The following is a 19,012-nucleotide window of genomic DNA, read 5'->3' on the forward strand; positions in this document are numbered from 1 at the left end:
GTACCAACTCAAATGGAGCGACCGAGAGGATGCTCTGGTGAAACGCAGACTGGAAGCTGAACAGCATAAACAAGTCCAATTAACTGCACATTTGAAAGACACCACCACGCGCTTAAACTTGGCTGAGGCCCGCCTCCTTGATGTTGAGATGCAATGCGATAATGCGGCCCGAGGGAAGCCATACTCGGTGTTCGCTGACTGGTCCACCTAACTTAATAGGGCGGCCAAGCAGCGTACACCATAAACTCTCTACACTCCCGATTGGCTGTCCCCAATGCGGGTTCCTCCCACCCTCCGCCGCCGTTCGTAATATAGACGCCATTGCCGTTCAAGGTAAGCTTCCTTTGATTAATTTCTTCACTTTACATCGTTTTTAATGTCCGTCCAATGACTTATTTGCGTCGTCGAATGAATTTGTTTGTGTCCACACACGTTGCTTCCGAGTCATTAGTGGAACAGTTCAACAGGTGTCTGTGAAAATTCGAACTGAATGTTGATATAATAGTATTCAGCCTATTACATCGTTTTTATTGGGTTAAAATGACTTTTTTGCGGCGAATTAATTTGTTTGTGTGCACACACGTTGTTCCCGATTCATGAGTACAGCAACAGTTCAACAGGTGTCTGTGAAAAATTCGAACTGAATGATGATATAATAGTATTCAGCCTATTACGACGTTGTTGCTGGGTCATGCGCATTAATTGTTTGTGTTGACACACGTGGCTTTCCAGTCAGTCAGAAAGTTGTTAATGGTAGATAGAAATTATAATATGATTTTATTTTCAGCACGATGGATTTCCATCCTCAATTCCGCTACCTGGCTTTCTCGAAACAGCTGACTCTGGAGTCTTCCAAGGAAGCCTCCAAGATAGCCCGAGCCTCTAGGTACACTGTAGGATGAGCGTGATGATGATGATGATGATGACGATGCCACCCCCAATAAATGTACATTGCTATCACGTGTGACATTATTTGATTATAATGACAAATTGTTCATGGTCGTAGGTCTGCAGCCACGGTCACGACCTGCAAAATGGCGGATCAGGTGACGGCGGACGCCAAGGCTCGTGTGGTCCAGGGTGGAGGAGACCCCGGGTGCTGGCAGCTGGTGCTCAGCGAGTGTGAGCTCCAGTTTGGTCAGTACCGGGGCCGGACCTTCAAGTGGCTGCTGAGCAATGACGTGGGCTACGCCTGCTCCATCCTGGCCTCTCACCAGAAGGAGCGGGACGGCGGAGACACGTCACAGTCGCCCCTGGCTCGGAACAAAGACGGCCTGGCATCCTACGCGCAGCTGTTCCCGGACATGTCCCTGGCCGTCCGCAACCGCATGATGCTCATGGGCGCGCCGGTGGTCAGGGAGATGGATGACAAGCTGCTGGAGTTCGGGGAGTACCGCCACGAGACCTATCGCTTCCTGTACGACTCCCCCGGCGAGGAGCATCGATCGTAAGTTGTCTTATTGCCTGTGAAAAATGTCATTAACCAAAATGAGGGAGGTTAGGTTAAATGAAATGATCCTATCCTAGATACGTGGCATGGATGAGGAAGACCAAGGTGTTCCAGGGCTCGCGGCTGCACTCCTTCCAACAGTACATCCTGGGCCGAGACAGACAGGCCAAGTACAAAGCAGGTAAACGTGGTCATCATAGAGACCGTCATCATTATTAAAAATGATTGTCGACACGGCCGTTTGTTTACAGGAGAGGGTGAGCCGTCTGACCAGCAGCTAATGGAAGCCGCCGCAGAAGTGGAGTCTCAGCGTGAGTGAATTTAATGTCTCTACTGCGTAGTCTGAGTGAGAATGAAATTAGACTGACAGCGATGTCTCGACTCGACAGTGTCTGAGGAACCGTCAGCAGCCGCCTCAACCTCCGCCGCGTCCGCGTAGGTGCACTCGCCAGAGGGCAGACAGCTGGCACAGAGTCGACCCCCGGCACAAAGGTAGGCATTGCAACTTATTACCAGAGTGTCGTCCGTCTGTCGCAGGTGCTGCCGAAGGGCTGGCGCCAAACTTTGCCGGAGACCGAGCACGAATGGCTGGCCAAAGCGCTCTACGTCAAAGGTTCCCGTGGGAAAATGGTCCTGACGTCGGAGCTGCAGCTATGGTGGGACCCCCCCAAAACGCCACTTTATTACACCCAGCCCCCCACCTCCTCCAAGGCCTTCTTCCACCACCGCTTCTTCCTCTGGGCGCCGTACAAGATGTGGGGGTTGAAGCTGGCCTCCCCCCACTGCCGGCACCGGCTGTACCGGACCGTGCGGCGGGTGCTGGACCTCCAAGATTGGTACTCCATGGGCACCGAGTACCTGGAGTGCATCGGCTGCCGCCGGAAGTACTCGGCCTGGGAAGAAGCCATCATCCAGCAGATGAGCATGTACCAGCAGCTGAAGTTCCCGGCCGTCCTCACGTACAAGTAAGAAAGGAACCGAGCGAGCGGTGGTCGTCGGCTCCGTCTCGCACATCGCCGCATCTCTTTGCTTCCCGCTAGGTTGGCCTGCGACTTGAAGGTGGTGCACATGCTGAAGGACCGCTCGTTGGGCAACTCCGTCACCAGCCTGCGACGGAAAATCCAGGAGGGGCACACCTTGGAGTGGCTGAGGCACAGTTTGGATTACCTCTCCGTGCTGGAGCAGCTGGGTGTTCCCACCGGCGTTCTAGGGTGCATGCGCCCTGTGCCCCGCACAGTCTGGTTTCTGGCCGCCTTCGTGAGAGCGGTGATTCCACACCTTCCCGAGAACAAGGCCCGCATTACGTCGGTCTTCGGGAGCGTGCTGAAGATGGACTCCACCAAGAAGGTAGGTAGTCGTCCGAGGGTGCGCCTCGTTTCCATTGCCGCCACGCCACGCCACGCCGCCCGCTGCTGACACTCACCCCGTGCCTTTTGCGCTTACAGATGGCCAAGAAGCTTGCGGGGGCGGCCGCCGGAACCGCCGCCTGGGTCACCAACGTGGGCAACGAGCACGGGCAGGTGCTCATGTCCGTGCTCACTGTCGCCGAGGGCGAAGGGCTGTCGTGCATGGCGAGCGGACTGATGCGGCGGTACAGGGAGGCGGGACAGGCCCCGCCTCAGCTTCTGTACGTGGACCGCGACTGCTGCTGCGCCACCGGGAAGGGCAAGGTAGGTGAAATTGATTCTTCGGCGCGCAGGCTCTTTCGCGTCCCACTCTTAACGCTCTCTCTTTTCCCGCGTGCCTTAGGTCGCGGCCATGTTCGGCGATTGGAAGGATCTGATGGTGCGGCTGGACGTGTGGCACCTCATGCGGCGCTTCGCCAGGGGGGTGACCACAGACGCCCACATCCTCTACGGTCCCTTCATGGCCAGGCTGTCCCTGGCCATCTTCGAGTGGGACGCCGAGGACAGGAACGTGCTGAGACGGGCCAAGCAGGCCGAGCAGGGCGCGGACGGCGGCCGACCGGTCACTCTTTCGGTCAGGGAGCTGGCCCGACACTGCCGTCGCCGCACCAGAGGGGCCGAGGAGACGGCGCGGCTCATCCAGGAGGTGCTGGACCACTTCTGGGAGGCCAAGGATACCATGGGCATGGCTCTCCTTGACCAGGCCAGGACTCGGCACATCTGGGAAACGCAGCGCCAGCACATGGCCTGCATCCAGGACCCGCCCGGCATCCCCATATACACCAAGGTGGGGGAGGTGACGAGAGGTGGCATCAAGCTTCCCATATTTAAGTGCGCGCGAGGCTCCACTTCCCTGGAGTGCTTCCACCTCCACCAGTGCCGCTTCATTCCAGGTGAGGAGCGCGAGCGTTCGTTTTGTGGCGGGGGTCGTTGGCGGGCGGGCGGGCAAGCGTAACTCTCCTTCCGTCCTCTTTGGCAGGCACCGTGGCCAACGCCCTCCACTTCCAGGTCTACCTGCTGGAGGGCTTGACCCGGTGGAACGAGGACCGAGCCAGGGCAGCCGTGGTGGGGGGCCAGTCGACGACCTTGACACGCTGCTACAACTCCCGCCTGCTCAGCGCTTTCCAAAAGCTGACGCAGAAGCTGCTGAAACGCACGGTGGTGGAAAACTACACCCCGCCGGGGGAGTACACCGGTAAGTCGTAGGGGCGTGCCAGGCCAACCCCCTCCCTCCCTCCCTCCCTCCCTCCCTCCCTCCCTCCCTCCCTCCCTCCCTCCCTCCCTCTCTCTCCCACCGGCGTGACACGTTCTGACTTGAAATTGCTCGCGTTCAGGGGAGCTCATCGGCTTGGACTACCTGTACGCCCAGACGGGCGCCGCGCTCCATCCGGACCCCGGTCGTGACAAGAAGGGAGAGGATGACGACCCGACTGCTTGGATGGACAAGGTGGCGGAGGAAGAGGAGGAGGAGGAGCAGGAGGAGGACGACGGGGCGGTCGACGTGGAAGATCCGGACGAAGGAGACCCGGAGTTCATGGCCTTGTCTGAGTCCATGATGGAGTGCCAGGACAGGGACAGGGACAGGGACAGGGACAGGGACAGGGACAGGGACAGGGACAGGACGCCTGCGCCCCCACCACCTCCAGACGCCCACGTAGAGGATGTAGGCCTCTCCGTCCATTTGTCTTTTTTGCTGAATTGCCAGTTTGACCAAAAGCCGCCCGTTTGACGCAGGACGTCCTCGGACCGGACGGACGCACAGGCTACCAGCACGTCTGCCGCCTGGCGTCGGCGCTGGTGGAGCTGCGTCTGAGTCCCTTTGTCACTCAGTCGCAGGTGGCCAACATCAGGGATCTGTGGCTGAAGCTGGACTCCAGGGACAAGGCCCCCCTTGCCCTTCCCACGCGGCACAAGGACAGGTTGTCCAAGGGCCGCTTCAAGACCTCGGCCAGAAATCGCCACTCGACGGGCCTGGACAGTGCCAAACGGTACGTGCGGTTTGTCCTGTAAGGTATGTGAGAGGTTTCCAGGCTGGCAACTCACGTGGCAGCGTTTTCTGCGGATAGTCTCGCCATCGGAAAGGGCACGGAGGTGGCGCACTTCCCGAGTGTGAGCAGGTTGATGGAGGCCATTTTCATCGAGCTGTGCCACATCCACGCTCAGGGGCACAGCCTGGCCGGAATCCGGATGAGCCGATGGGGGCTAGTGATGCGTGACTTCGGGCGCATCAAACAGATCTGCAGGTCTGCGCAGCTGCTGGCCGCCGCTCCCATCCAGCTGGTGGAGGTCAATCACCGGACCCTTTCACAGTGGTGAGACTCGCTCACTTGCACGCATCCGGGCCTTTTTTGTGCATTTTCATTTTGCCCTTTATTTGTTTATTTTAATAGGTACAACCGGAGAAGCAAGGAGGAACTGGCCAGGGGCCTGTGCGTAGTGCTTCCGGCGCCCACCGCAGACCAGGTCGCAGCAGAGGCACTCCCACCGTCCAAGCCTTTACTGGAGAAGGCGGTGCAGCCCAGTAAAGGCCTGGAATACCACCACCCGAACAACACCTCTGGTCTGGCAGTCACTCACAGAGGGCCTGTCCTGCCAGAGCTTTTTGCAGCGCGTGTGTCCGCTTCATCCTCCTCCTCCTCCGTCTCCGCCGCCGCTGCTGCTGCTGCATCCGCTTCGCCCTACTCCGCCACTGTCTCCGCTTCGTCCTCCTCCGCTGCTGCCGTGTCCGCTTCGTCCTCCCCTGCTGCTCGCATACGGGAGCATCAGATACGGCCGCATATGGGCTTCGCCACTCCAAGTGTCAGCACCCCCCCTGGCAGCAGTGGTGGTCCCAAAAGGAGAAATGCGACTCAACATAAATGCAAGCTTTGTGGAAACCCCAAGTCAAAAGCATTTGGCCACAGCCGTTACAGGAACGAGCACTTTTGCTCTCAGTCGGCAGGGCGTTCGGTGGAAGACTGGCTCGCTGAGAAGAGGAGGGACGAGGCACAATCAAAGGTAATGCTGGAGACAACATCTGCGTATGCGTCTTTCAGTCGTCTTCCCTTTCCATGCGTCCTCTCATTTTGCTCTTTCTTCTCACACGCAGACCCAACATCAGTCCTTACGCCATCTGCTGCCTCAACCTCCCAACGATCCCCCCCGCGCCCCCAACACCCAATAGCATCCGGCGTGGTGCGTGCTGTTGTCGTCGTCGCTTCTGACCACTTACGTGCCTCTTGTTTCCCGGGATACAATCAGGACTCTCTTGGGATCCTATCTGGTGTTGCCACCTCCTGAGGAGGAAGCCCCCAAACTTTTTACTTCCCTCCAAATGTTCAGTGGCATCTGACCTATGCACAGATATAAAAAAGTGTTTTTATCTATTTATCTATTTGTTCTTTTTAAAAAGATTGCCAAAGATATATAGTGTTTCTTTATTTTTACTTATTTATTTATGTATTTATTTATGTATCTGTTAGACATATTGTGTTTCTTTATTTTTATTGATTGATTGACGACAACAATGACGACAGTGTGTTTTTTGCTCTTAAAATAAATTGTTGGCTGTGTGTTGCTTTTTCACAAATAAAAGTTGTTTTACTATACTACCTTTGTGTCTTTCTCTTCAATATAAAACCAATACTTACAGTGATTCATTTTGATCGCCTCTCATTTATATATACATTATAGTTCGATTTTTTAAATCTTATTATCATTTTGATCGCCTTCTCATTTATATCTACATTATAGTTTGATTTTTTTAATCTTATTATAAACATTACAGTTCGATTTTTTTAATCTTATCATTTTGATCGCCTTCTCATTTATATCTACATTATAGTTTGATTTTTTTAATCTTATTATAAACATTACAGTTCGATTTTTTTAATCTTATTATCATTTTGATCGCCTTCTCATTTATATATACATTATAGTTCGATTTTTTTAATCTTATTATAAAGATTACAGTTGTTCGATTTTATCATTATTATCATTTTGATCACCTGCCATATAGTTCGATGTTTTTAATCATTCATTATTATCATTTTGATCGCCTGCCATATATACATTATAGACTCATTTTGATCGATCGAGATCTCGATCGGGGACGGGGGGACCGCACGCGAGTTTAACCGGCGGCGTTCCGCGCGTGCCACGCGGCCTGAGGCGGAGGCGGGACGCTACGGCCCGGACAGGCCGGTGGGCGGGGCGAGGCCCTCCTAAAGTAGGCGCGCTCGGGCGGCAGCGGTTTGGTGTGCGCTCCCCGGCGCCGCGCTCTCGGGAGATCGCCGCGCGCCCCCCATCCCGCGCGGGGGACCGGGGGCTCGGGGACCTTCACGCGCGCCTTCCGTACCCCGCGCAACATGTCGCGCGCAATGCGGAGGCTCGGATAGCAAACTTCACTGCTGCAGCTGAGGCTGCACAGTTGCCGTCTCAAGACAGCGGTGAATCAGAATCAGAATCAGAATCATCTTGATTTGCCAAGTATGTCCAAAAACACACAAGGAATTTGTCTCCGGTAGTTGGAGCCGCTCTAGTACGACAACAGACAGTCAATTTACTGAACACTTTGGAGACAGAAAGACATTGACCAAAAAAAACAAAAAAAAACAGTCACTGAGCAGTAAAGGGTTGCTAGTTATCTGGTAATGCCGGTACATTATTTTTTTTTTGGACAATTGTGCAAAAAGATGCAGAGTCCTCTAGCACTTAGAGCAGTTCGAATGACTAATATTGCAATAGTCCGGTGCAATGACCATTGTGCAAAGGGCGCTGAGACTTCAAGGAGTGTATGCGGTTTAAAGTGACGAGTAGTGCGATAATCTGGGACAATGTTGGTTGTGCAAATGTTACAGATACTCCTCAATCAGTGTGCAAATGGAGCAGATGATCCTCTGGCATGAGTGGCCAGTATATGCAAATAGTGGAGCATTAAACTATGATGATGATAACTCAACCCAAGCCCCTATCTCGAACGAACTAACTTCCGGGGGTCAACATAAATACCGACAAGACGCTTATACCGAAATTGCCCACTTAAAAGCTAAATTGGTAGAATTAGCCGACCGACCGTCGAATGACCAAGTGCTTGAATTACGGGCTGAACATCAGCGAGCAACTCTTCTGCTGTGTCAAGCTTCCGGTGACATCCAGCAGCTCACCGAACGCACCAAAATGCTCAAAGCAGAATGCTCCAAAGAAATGGAACAGTCCTACGAGCTCAAGACAGTCCTGGAGACGGAGCTCTCCCAACAACAAAGAGGATGAGTTAGCCCATGTCAGGCATGAGCTACAATTAGCCCGACAGCTGTCCTCCGATTCTCTGACTCATCCCATTGCTCCGGCCCCTGCTCCACACAGCCTGGGGCTCTCCCTCGCCAGAAGTGTCACAGAGCCCTGCAAAACATCTCTAACCTTTGGTCCGGAACCCACCTTCAGGGGGCGCCATGCGGCCTCCTCATGGGTGGCGGCCTCACCAGTCGGAGCTCACCTTTTTGACTCACCCCGGACTCTCCCTCCACCCAGCGCCACTCCAGGTATGACTCTAAGATACTGAGATAAAGTTGCGCGCAACATTCTGAGGTTCGAACCTAAGCCAAACGGGTCACACGACACAGACCCGTACCTTAGATACCTCAAATTTCACCTTAAACGATTCCCTTTTGCGACTACGGACAACAGACTGTACTTTATCAAAGTAACGTCTAGCCAAGAAGTAAGTAGCTTAATGAACGACCAGCGGCTCATGTGCTGGCCGATTAGCCGGCCCTCCGCCAAACATTGTCTCAAGAATTGATGACCCAGAGGCTGCAACCGGCTTATCTGCAGCACTCACAGTTAAACAGGGGAGACTTGCGACACCCCAAGCTCATTACTGCCGGTTGCGTAAAGCGTACTTTGGAAATTTAAATGAGCCAAATATGGAAGAGGACAAAAATTTCAAAACACTGTTTATCGAAAACCTACATCCTAACACCAGCCACCAACTGGACGTAGTAGCGTGCCCGCGCACAGTCTAGTGCCCAACTTCGTGAACTGGCCACCAAAGGTTTCGCTAAACAAAAACACCTTCCCTCTAAAGCACAAGACCAGGCGTCTTCTTCACAAACCACCGCAGATGAAATTAGAGGGCACTATGTACAACACGGGCGGCACGGTGACCGACTGGTTAGAGCGTCAGCCTCACAGTTCTAAGGACCTGGGTTCAATCCCCGGCCCCGCCTGTGTGGAGTTTGCATGTTCTCCCCGTGCCTGCGTGGGTTTTCTCCGGGCACTCCGGTTTCCTCCCACATCCCTAAAACATGCATTAATTGGAGACTCTAAATTGCCCGTAGGCATGACTGTGAGTGCGAATGGTTGTTTGTTTCTATGTGCCCTGCAATTGGCTGGCAACCAGTTCAGGGTGTACCCCGCCTCCTGCCCGATGACAGCTGGGATAGGCTCCAGCACGTCCGCGACCCTAGTGAGGAGAAGTGGCTCAGAAAATGGATGGCTGGATGGACGTGCAACACGCGTATGACTGACGCACAACGTTCTGGCGATGTTAGACCCGACAATCAAAAGAAGTCGTTTAACCCCTACAACCAATCTCGGCCCACGTACAACAATGGTCCTCGTAACCAACAACGTCAATTAAATGATAAATCTAAATCATGGAATGACCGCAACTCAAATCCGCGCCAAACTTATATGTCGAAACAGGGTACACGCAACGACCAGCCTAAATCTGACTCATCTAAACGACTAGTGACAACCGGGAAAAGGACTCCCGAACTAACAGCTCCCAAAGGGAACTGAGTGCCGTGGCAGAAGAATTACTTGAGGTGCTCTGCAACCTGTCCAAATACAAAAAGCATGACCCATCATTATGACTAGGCCTGACTGAGTCAAACAGGGCCACAGAGAACACGATAGGTCAACCAGGTAACCTCCATTGATTCCCTAATGACCTGCCAAGTGCCTCTGTGACCCCGGTCGACTCTACGACGACCTCAGCTCGCCATAGCCTTAGCGGACCATTTTGTGACGACCAATCCATAGACCCTTCTCTCCCCATCCTAATTGTCCGAATACACCCAGGCGAGGCCCCAGACTCAACGTGATATCACACTACTAAATAACGTTTAATCCGTCCCCATGCTCATCGGCCAAGACCAACTCTGCTGCTTCGAGCCACTAATTGTTTACAAAAATCTTCAGCTGTGGGCACAGGTGGAACAGGCGTTACCACCACCAACTCGGTGCCTGGTGTTGGACCACTCTGAGGACGGCAACCTTTCAAGCCGTACTCCTTCAGGTGACAACACCCCCATAGATGACACCTACGAGTCCCCTGTAACCCCCACCCCCGCCCCCCCACGCACCGCTGAACCGACTTGACACGTTTCTCTGCCATCTTGTCCAACCACCGCACGAAGAGCGCTACTGCCCCAATGTTGCTGGTGGGATTCATTTGCATGACTGCCCGATAGACGACGTCATCCTGGCCTTGTGGGCTGAAAAATCGGCAATTTCTCAGGCACTGTTTGACACCCTACAACTTCAGCATCCTGACGACTTCGGCATCCTGACCTTCAATTAACGCTGAAAACTTTTTGCTTTCCCGTTAATACCGTGCCGCCGTCTGCCGTCAGTGCAGTGGGCGTGTGCGTCCTGAACCTGCAATGGAACCATCGCCCGTTAACTCACTGCTTCCTATTAGTCCCCAATTTGCCACATAAAACCTATGTAGACGCGGCTGCACTTGTACGACGGGCCATTCAAATTGACACCATTAGCAATGTTTTGTGGTCGCGGGCTAATAGCAACTCCGCCGACCGTGTTTTTCAACTATTAAACCTTGAGTCGTCATCTATGCTTGCGAAGTTTTGAACGAAGACGAAGTTATAGCAAAAGCGTCGACTGTTAACTTCCCTATTTGACTGGTCACACGGGCTAACCAATCAGTAACCGGGCCACATGCGTTCTTTCAGCCTTCGCCAGAGTTTAACGACCTGGGTTTGTCCCTGCATGCCACACCCCTCCTCAACGCTTCCCGGACAACCGTGCTGCTGATTCACAACCACATAGAGAACGACATCCACATCCCCAGATCTACTAGGCTTGGCCTCTTGATCTGCTCCGACTTCCATGACTTCAATTTCACGGTCCCCGTGATTGGACACCTTCGACTAGACCTCTTCCCATTGCCTATGTCTGGGGAAGTACAACTCACTGTTCCTTTGCGACACATTGCTCTCGTTCCAGTGGGACCTTCTGAGGGCGATGACATCATCACAGTGGACCCGGCTACAGACCAACACCTGGTGATCCATACACTTAGTACAATCCCAGCTGCACCCAAAAGCGTGTCTCCCGCGACTTCACCCACTCCCTCAAACTCATCGCGAACGAACTCGCCGGCACCGGTAACACCGCGTAATAGTCGCCCTATCCCTTGTCCCGACTTTAAACTCTCGTACAGCGGGACCTAACAGATGCTGACGCCCTAAGGTCCGATGACGAATGACACTGTTTGAGGGTAGTGCTAATCGAACACACCGCTTCGTTCACTAAAGACTCACTAACTGCAGCCCAACTGATTTGGATATGGTCCACACTCCAACCCCTCCAAAACAACCACAACCAGTTAATGATCTTACAAAAGGCCCCCCCCCCATGACGACAAACAGGTCCACCAGGGGTCGCTCTTGTGACATGGGACCTTCCCTCAACCTTTTGAGCCCACTCGACCCCGTAATAAATAGTAAAGTTGTGCCCTTCGAAATGCATTTTGTGGACTCTGTCCTTAATCAATGGACTGCATTTTCAGCCATCACGTTGCGCTTCATGGTGACTTCTCTACGTGGCTGGCCCGCTGCTTCGATGGCCGCTAAGTCATCTTTCTTCTTTTGTGACAGTCACTCAGGCATAACAGCACAAGACGTAGGTTTTGTCTCTCCTTAGAGACCTCGGACTCTCCATACACTGCTTCTCTGGAACTTGCAAAGTGCACCTCTATGCCATTTTACCGACCCGGCTCACCCTGGGACTCTTCTATTGCGCCTGCTCTTCTATTGCGCCTGCAGCCTCCACTAATGATCCACGCCTCCTTCTGTGCTGGTTTCCAGTCTTCCTCTTCTGTTCCACGTTGTTCGTGAAGTCGAAGTTGCCTGCTTTTCATTTGATCTTTCTGTGGCTAGGCGTCATTCGGCACTCCTTTATTTCTTCCTTCTTGCGCACTGTGCAAGCTTGACTTTGGTTTATCCTTGGGTTTGCAACTTTCCATTTGCATTATCGTGGACTTTTGTAATTGCGCCTCCATGAAGCTTCAAAGCCATTCGTGCCCTGTGTCCCAGTAAGCCATTCATCCAAGATGTAGTGGATGGGGTTTGTGGCCTGAAGCCCATGAAGGATGGGTCACGGTGTAGAGCAGAAGCTACAGCTCGTTACCAGATTACTACTACTCACGCGGAAATTGTTGGGTCCAAATGGCTAGTCAACACGCCAGGCCTAAGCCCAATGCTGAGTTCAAACCACCACAACGAGAATCGCCCTGCCAAATCAAACCATGTGGCTCGATGTCCTTAAAGATGCAATTTTGCATATTGAGGACGTCACTCTCTATCAGCTGCCAGCCGACAATTATGAGAGGGAAATCGAGATTTCTAACTTTTTCCGACAGTACAAATTGGAGGTTGATCCTGAGACTCTTAAACAGATTCAATTTGAAGGAACTCAGGTGATTGACATCACCCACATTAACAACACCCTACGCCCCATTAGCACTGAGGGCAGAACACCCGAGCTCCCGCTCCTGCACTCTTGGTCTGCAGCAGATAACATCTGAATTGCCTTGGTCAGTCTCGGTTACTGCATGACTTTCGGCATCACCTACCTGCTCTATTGAAATCAGAATCATCTTTATTTGCCAAGTATGTCCAAAAAACACACAAGGAATTTGTCTCCGGTAGTTGGAGCCGCTCTAGTACGACAACAGACAGTCAATTGATAGTGCAACGTGGCGAGACTACTGTGCACGAGTAATTAATTGGCCCCACAGAAATGTGACAACAAACTCAAGTCAAAAAATTGCCAGCATGTTGTAATGGAATTGTAGGTTAGGTGTTTAAGAAGTTGATTGCAAGAGGGAAGAAGCTGTTGGAATGTCTGCTAGTTCTAGTTTGCATTGATCGGTAGCGCCTACCTGAGGGAAGGAGCTGGAAGAGCTGGTGACCGGGATGTGGATTGTCCGAGAGGATTTTGCACGCTCTTGTCTTAGTTCTGGCAGCGTGCAAGTCCTCAAGGGTGGGTAGGGGGATACCGACAATCCTTTGCAGTCGGAGTTTGTCCTTATTTGTAGCAGCACCAAACCAGACTGTGATGGAAGAAAACAGGACTGCCTCAGCAGCTCCTGTGGCAGGCCGTGCTTTCTCAGAAGCTGCAGGAAGTACATCCTCTGCTGGGCCTTTTTGAGGACGGAGTAGATGTTTGTCGCCCACTTCAGGTCCTGAGAGACTGTAATTCCCAGGAACTTGCAGGTCTCGACGGTTGACACAAGGCAGCTGGACAACGTGAGGGGCAGCTGTGGCGAAGGATGCCTCCTGAAGTCCACGATCATCTCTACAGTCTTGAGCGTGTTCAGCTTCAGGTTGTGTCGGCCGCACCACAGCTCCAGCCGCTGCGCTTCCTGTCAATATGCTCACATCCTGATGGTTAACGCAGAAATCGGTGGAGTGATAGTGTTTCGGTGGTGCGGCCGGGTGGGTGTGGAGTGTGAAAGTGTCCTTTTCAAATCTGCAGTAGAAGGTGTTCAAGTCGTTGGCTCGTGTGCTATTGTTCTCGGCTTGGGGGTATCGTCGCTTGTAATTTGTCAGCGATTGGAATGCATGCCAGACTGATTTAGAGTCGTTAACGCTAAACTGTTTTCCAACTTTGCTGCGTAGCTCCTCTTTGCAATGTTAATTTCTTGAGTCAGCTGGTTTCTAGCGCGATTATACAGGGCCCTGTCCCCGCTCTGATATGCGTCCTCCTTGGCTTGGTGAAGCTGCTTAAGTTTGGCAGTGAACCATGGCTTGTTGTTGTTGAATGTGCGAAATTACTTCGTTGGTACACATACCTCTTCACAGAAACTGATATCGGATGTGACAGTGTCCCTATATTCATCCAGGCTGCCAGCTGAATTTTCAAAGACACTCCAGTCTTTGCAGTCTAAACGGGTTTGAAGTTCCATCTTTGCGTCATTGGTCCACTTTTAGGCTTCGCGCATTTAAGTTCTTGCCAATATGTTGGTATTAAGTGAATTAAGCAGTGATCAGACAAGCCCAGGGCTGCACAAGGTATAGCACGGTATGCGTTTTTTAGCGTAGTATAGCAGTGGTCTAAAATGTTATTTTCCCTGTTAGGACAGTCAATGTGCTGCTTGTATTTAGGGAGTTCGTGATTGAGTTTAGCTTTGTTAAAATCCCAGAGAATAATGAGGGGTGAGTCTGGGTGTTTTTTTTCAATTTTGTTGACTTGTTCGGCAAGCATTAGCAGTGCGGCATTCGTGTTAGCTTGAGGCAGGATGTAAACGCCAGCCAGGATGAATGATGCAAATTCACGCGACGAGTAGAATGGCTTACAGTTCAAGAACAGCGACTCCAAATGCGGGCTGCAGTGTGTGCTGAGCTCCGTGACGTCCATACACCATTTTTCGTTGATATAAAAGCATATCCGCCGCCTTTTGTTTTCCCCGATAACTCTGTGATGCGGTCTGCTCGGTGAAGATGAAAACCCGGAAGCATGACGGCGCCATCGGGTACAGCGTCACAAAGCCAGGTGTCCGTAAAGCACATGGCCACGGAACATCTGATCTCTTTATTGGTCTTTATCAGAAGATGAAGCTTGTCCATTTTGTTGGGGAGGGAGCGTACATTTGCGAGGACCGCGGTCGCTGCTCCAGTGAGTAACTCGGGGGGAAAAAACTGAGCGGAAGACTCAGAACTTGCAGGGTCTTCTGAACCAGTGCTCAAATGCGTGGCCCAAAATTTGCCATAGGAAAAGAACGACTGAACCCGAACCTAACCCCATCCAGACAGGATGACCTAAATTGACCCCCCCATCCAGACCTCTCTACCCCCTTTTTGAATCTACACTAGGATTCAGCTCTCCCCAAGATTAGAACATCTACGCCTCTCCTTGATTGATGTGTCGGGTTCTACACCTGACCGCTGTGCCCCCTATGTGCCAAGTTGAAGCTAGCTCCCTTTCCTTTCTCTTTCTTTCTCCTCCGTAGAACCGTGTTGATTTTCTTTCACTGAGAACTCTACACCTAGTTAATGTTCACCCCTAGTTTTAGCTTCGCCCCTGACCCGAATTACTGATCTCACTGCCATCCCAATATACACACCTATGCCCAGCTATCCACACACGCCAACCCTGACACCGACACCTATATGCACATATAGGCAGACCTTAAGTCAGAAGTTGCCATGAACAACTTTTATAGCCATAAGGGGGGTGATATGTACTAATGCTGTACTTTGGTAACTGCATTGCTGTGTTTGTTCCTGTCAACCTGTGCCATCTTCTAATGACATCAGGCGGCTCGAGCCGACGAAGGGGGGATATGTAATGGACACTCTCTCGCCCGATGGCACTGTGACCCCAAAAAACTCCAGACCAAGTGGCATCACTATTGCCGCTCCCCCTCGAACTTCCCTGCCGCGCTGCCAAGCGTGGAGCGCAAGGAGCACCTGCCAACTCCCCAAAGCTACCCTTTTGGGTGTGGGGCAGTTTACGGACGAGGCTCTGTTGGGAAATAATTGCGGTGCAAGTTTTTCACTGACCCCGTGGTAAGCATTGCCAGTGCCAACGCGCCGGCCAACCTGCACTTGAAGTGTGTCTTTTTCTGTTTGCTTCCTTTTCCTGCAAACCATTCCTCATGAGTGGTCTTGCCAACCCCCGGAAGGTCGACCCGCCTTCCTGAATTTGTCAACACACTTAAGTCAAACTTGCGGGCTACTAAAAGTACAGATTAGTGCATATTTGTGTTTTAAACTAACGAGAACAGGAATTCCAGCTATACGCATTGCCATCCCATGCTCACTGCCAACTTCACATCACAGTCAGTTTCCTTTGCCAATGTTTGTCTTGTCCTTTGTTTGTTTTGTGTTTTTTTTCTGTATTGTTTCCCTGTAGAATCCCCATGTTAGATCATTAAATTTTCTATAAAAATCACTATGTGCATTGTTGTGTGTGTTTGGGTTAGAGGAAAAAAACCTCTGGTCGTCTAGAACTTTTTTCTAATTCATGAAACAACCTTAAAATTACTAGACTGAGGATAAAAGGTTTGTCATCACTCAATACTGAAGTTTTATACATCTAAAAAGTGACGTGGTGCCCCTTTTCTCGATAAAATAGTTTGATTTATCACGCTGTAATTTAAAATTACGCTAAACCGGAAGTAACGCAGGCGTCGCTTCCAGCTTATTCTGTTCTTCTAAATTAATAAAATTTTTATTCAACTAATATACACTACATATGTGTAAACTTTAGGAAAAGTGACAAAAATCCTCTATGAATCTCTGTTATCTAGAAGGCTGATACATTTATGAGACAAGAATTCTCCATTACAGCGGTTTTCCAGTTATACTCAAACATACACAAAACACGAGAGGAAGTGGAATTGTATAGAAAATTCAATTAAATCTAAAAGGGAAACCTACAGGGAAACAATACAGAGGGCTTTTTGAAAAAGAAAATAATAATAATGGTAATAGAATAATAGGCATATGTAAAGGAAAATAGGACATCGTGTTTTGCTGGACTAAAATGTGCGCGAATAGGTTACAGCGTGTCAGCTAGTACAATGTTGGAACTTGTGGGAAGCTGGTATTTTACCCCAAAATTATTAGGCACTCATTTTGTACATTGTGACGATTGTCATGCTCTACTCACAACCGTAGATCAATTGGCCCTGGGGATAGTCTGTCTCCCAGAATCTCACGAGGGAAAGAGGCAGGTTTAGTTGAAGAAGATGCACAAAAAGTAAAAACAAAAGTGAGGCAAAAAAATTTTGTTGTCCCGTTGGGGTGTGCTCTGAACTTTTCCTACCGTTTGAACTTGCTGCGGGCCCCGGTCTTGCTCTCAACTGCAGGCGTAACTGTTACGAGTGCCAGGAGTGGCTTCCGGAGGCCACCGCCTACAGATCGAGGCTGGGAAAAATGATCGAAGCCGCATGGATCGGACAGTGCCGCCGTCAAGGTCCAGAGTCCCTTGCTCACGTGGTGGCAACAAAGGACAAAGAAAAAGGGGAAGGGGGGAGGTGGTTGGCCGAAGCTCCCCCGTAGCTGAAAGGATGTTAGCCAGGAAGGGCAGAGAGCCAAGAGTAAGAGAGAAGACGGTGGACGCCACAGGGTTAAATACCCAGGGTGTGTGTTTAAAGACAGTGGAAGTGGAGAAGACCACACCCATTGACTTGAATCTCGTCTTCAATTTTGCCCTTAAAAATGAGTTTAAAAATCATCTGTCAATCTAAAATTCTCCAAACTTTGTACTCTCCCACGCTTAGGAAAGAAACATAATAAACGATTGTTATAACTCTCGCGCAGGCGCTAAACTAGTGTTCTTGGCACAATTAGTTTCAACAGGTTGCTATCAAACACAATGGCACATTCAGAAGAAGCAAATTCGGAAGGCAACCTGTAAAAGCACACTCACACAGGCATCACGGTATACATTTAGAACATTCCACAAGGTTTGTTCTGTTTATCATAAACGGCGGACCTCTCAGGCAGTGTCTCTAACCACCACTCCATTGTTCAACAGCCGTCAATCACTTCCTCCCCCAATCAGCTGTGCAAGTCATGAGGCAGTTTTATGGCTCCAGATAATATAAACCAGGTTTCCTGTGCCTTGTGGAAGCAAACCGGCTGGTTGAGGTTCAGGAAGCAGGAATGCAAAGGTTTATCAGTTCTTGGGGTTGCCATGACAACTGGGCGATCGGCATATCTGCTACCCTTGGGGACTTGAACAAAGCAAAACTCAACCACGAACTCCCTAAAAACAAGCAGCACATTGACTGCCCCACCAGGAAAAACAACATTCTAGACCACTGCTATATCACGCTGAAGGACTCGTACTGTGCTATTCCTCATGCAGCTTTGGGCTTGTCTGACCACTGTTTAAGTCATTTAATACCAACATACAGGCACAAACTTAAATGTACGAAGCCTGTGGTGAAAACAGTGAAGAAGTGGACTCATGAAACTACGTTGGAACTTCAAGACTGTTTAGACTGCACAGATTAGAGTGTCTCTGAAAGCTCAACTGGCAGCTTGGATGAATATATGGACACTATTACATCCTACATCAGCTTCTGTGAAGACGTGTTTGTGTACCAACTAAAACATTTCGCACATTCCATAACAGTAAGCTGTGGTTCACTGGCAAACTTCGTCAACTCCGCCAGGCTAAAGAGGACGCCTATCAGAGTGGGGACAAAGCCCTCTACAATCAGGCCAGAAACCAGCCAACAAAAGAAATAAACGTTGCAAAGTGAAATTATGCAGAAAAGATGGGAAACCAGTTTGTTTTGCTAACGACTCTACATCGGTTTGGTAAGGATTACAATCCAATCCAACTGGAAGCGATCACCCCCCGTCAGAATAAAAGTATATGTTATCTCATGTTTACTCTAATCCTATTTCAAAGCATGCATTTAGCAGTATAATGATGATTGAGTTATATGTATATAAACCATCTCTTGTCTTCCTTCCTTGTTTATTGTTTATTAAATGTTCCAGGTTGTTTGAACCTGACAAGAACAATAAAACATTGACAGATGACTTGAATAACTTCTACTGCAGATTTGAAAAATACACTTTCACACCCCACACCCACCCAGCCGCACCACCGACGACCAACATCATACCTATAACCCCCACCCTTCTCTGCATTGACCATTCATGAACAGAATGAGAAACGTGTCTTTAAACAACAAAAGATCAACAAAGCAGCAAACCTGGACAGTGTCTCCCCCTTCTGCTTGAAAGTCTGTGCAGACCAACTTGCCCTGGTTTTCACACAGATCTTTAATAGATCTTTGGAGCTGTGTGAAGTCTCCTCCTGCCCCAAATGCTCCACCATCATCCCAGTCCCCAAGAAACCTGCAATTTCAGGACTGAATGACGACAGACCTGTCGCCCTGACA

General features: G+C 50.6%; 2 protein-coding genes and 1 long non-coding RNA gene across 4 annotated transcripts in view; 2 read left to right on the forward strand and 1 right to left on the reverse strand.

Annotated features, from left to right (window-relative positions):
* The window catches only part of LOC133470300 (uncharacterized), a 71,286-nt gene extending 54,353 nt beyond the window's left edge, over window positions 1-16,933 (reverse strand). Inside the window, exon 1 of the long non-coding RNA XR_009785952.1 lies at window positions 16,759-16,933. This is a non-coding gene — a long non-coding RNA (uncharacterized LOC133470300). The remainder of the gene's footprint in view (window positions 1-16,758) is intronic.
* On the forward strand, window positions 174-1,917 carry LOC133470360 (uncharacterized). 2 transcript variants are annotated; one of them, XM_061758666.1, is made up of 6 exons: window positions 174-333; window positions 788-886; window positions 1,007-1,447; window positions 1,528-1,631; window positions 1,702-1,761; window positions 1,840-1,917. In XM_061758666.1, the coding sequence occupies exons 2-6, from the start codon at window positions 792-794 to the stop codon at window positions 1,887-1,889; spliced, it is 750 nt and encodes a 249-aa protein (XP_061614650.1). In that variant the 5' UTR covers window positions 174-333; window positions 788-791; the 3' UTR covers window positions 1,890-1,917. The 2 variants fall into 2 exon arrangements, 1 of the variants encoding a protein (XP_061614650.1); XR_009785965.1 differs by lacking the exon at window positions 174-333 and adding an exon at window positions 447-467 and having other exon boundaries at window positions 1,528-1,620; window positions 1,840-1,898.
* Window positions 1,898-6,386, forward strand: LOC133470359 (uncharacterized). Its single transcript, XM_061758665.1, has 10 exons — window positions 1,898-2,415; window positions 2,491-2,797; window positions 2,896-3,120; window positions 3,200-3,749; window positions 3,836-4,051; window positions 4,191-4,519; window positions 4,591-4,844; window positions 4,923-5,168; window positions 5,247-5,853; window positions 5,945-6,386. Exons 1-10 carry the CDS (start codon window positions 2,078-2,080, stop codon window positions 6,017-6,019), a joined length of 3,147 nt encoding a protein of 1,048 aa, XP_061614649.1. The 5' UTR covers window positions 1,898-2,077; the 3' UTR covers window positions 6,020-6,386.
* Window positions 16,934-19,012: the final 2,079 nt, after the last annotated feature.

This window comes from Phyllopteryx taeniolatus, chromosome 20 (assembly GCF_024500385.1).
Source record: "Phyllopteryx taeniolatus isolate TA_2022b chromosome 20, UOR_Ptae_1.2, whole genome shotgun sequence".
Taxonomy (NCBI): Eukaryota; Metazoa; Chordata; class Actinopteri; order Syngnathiformes; family Syngnathidae; genus Phyllopteryx; species Phyllopteryx taeniolatus.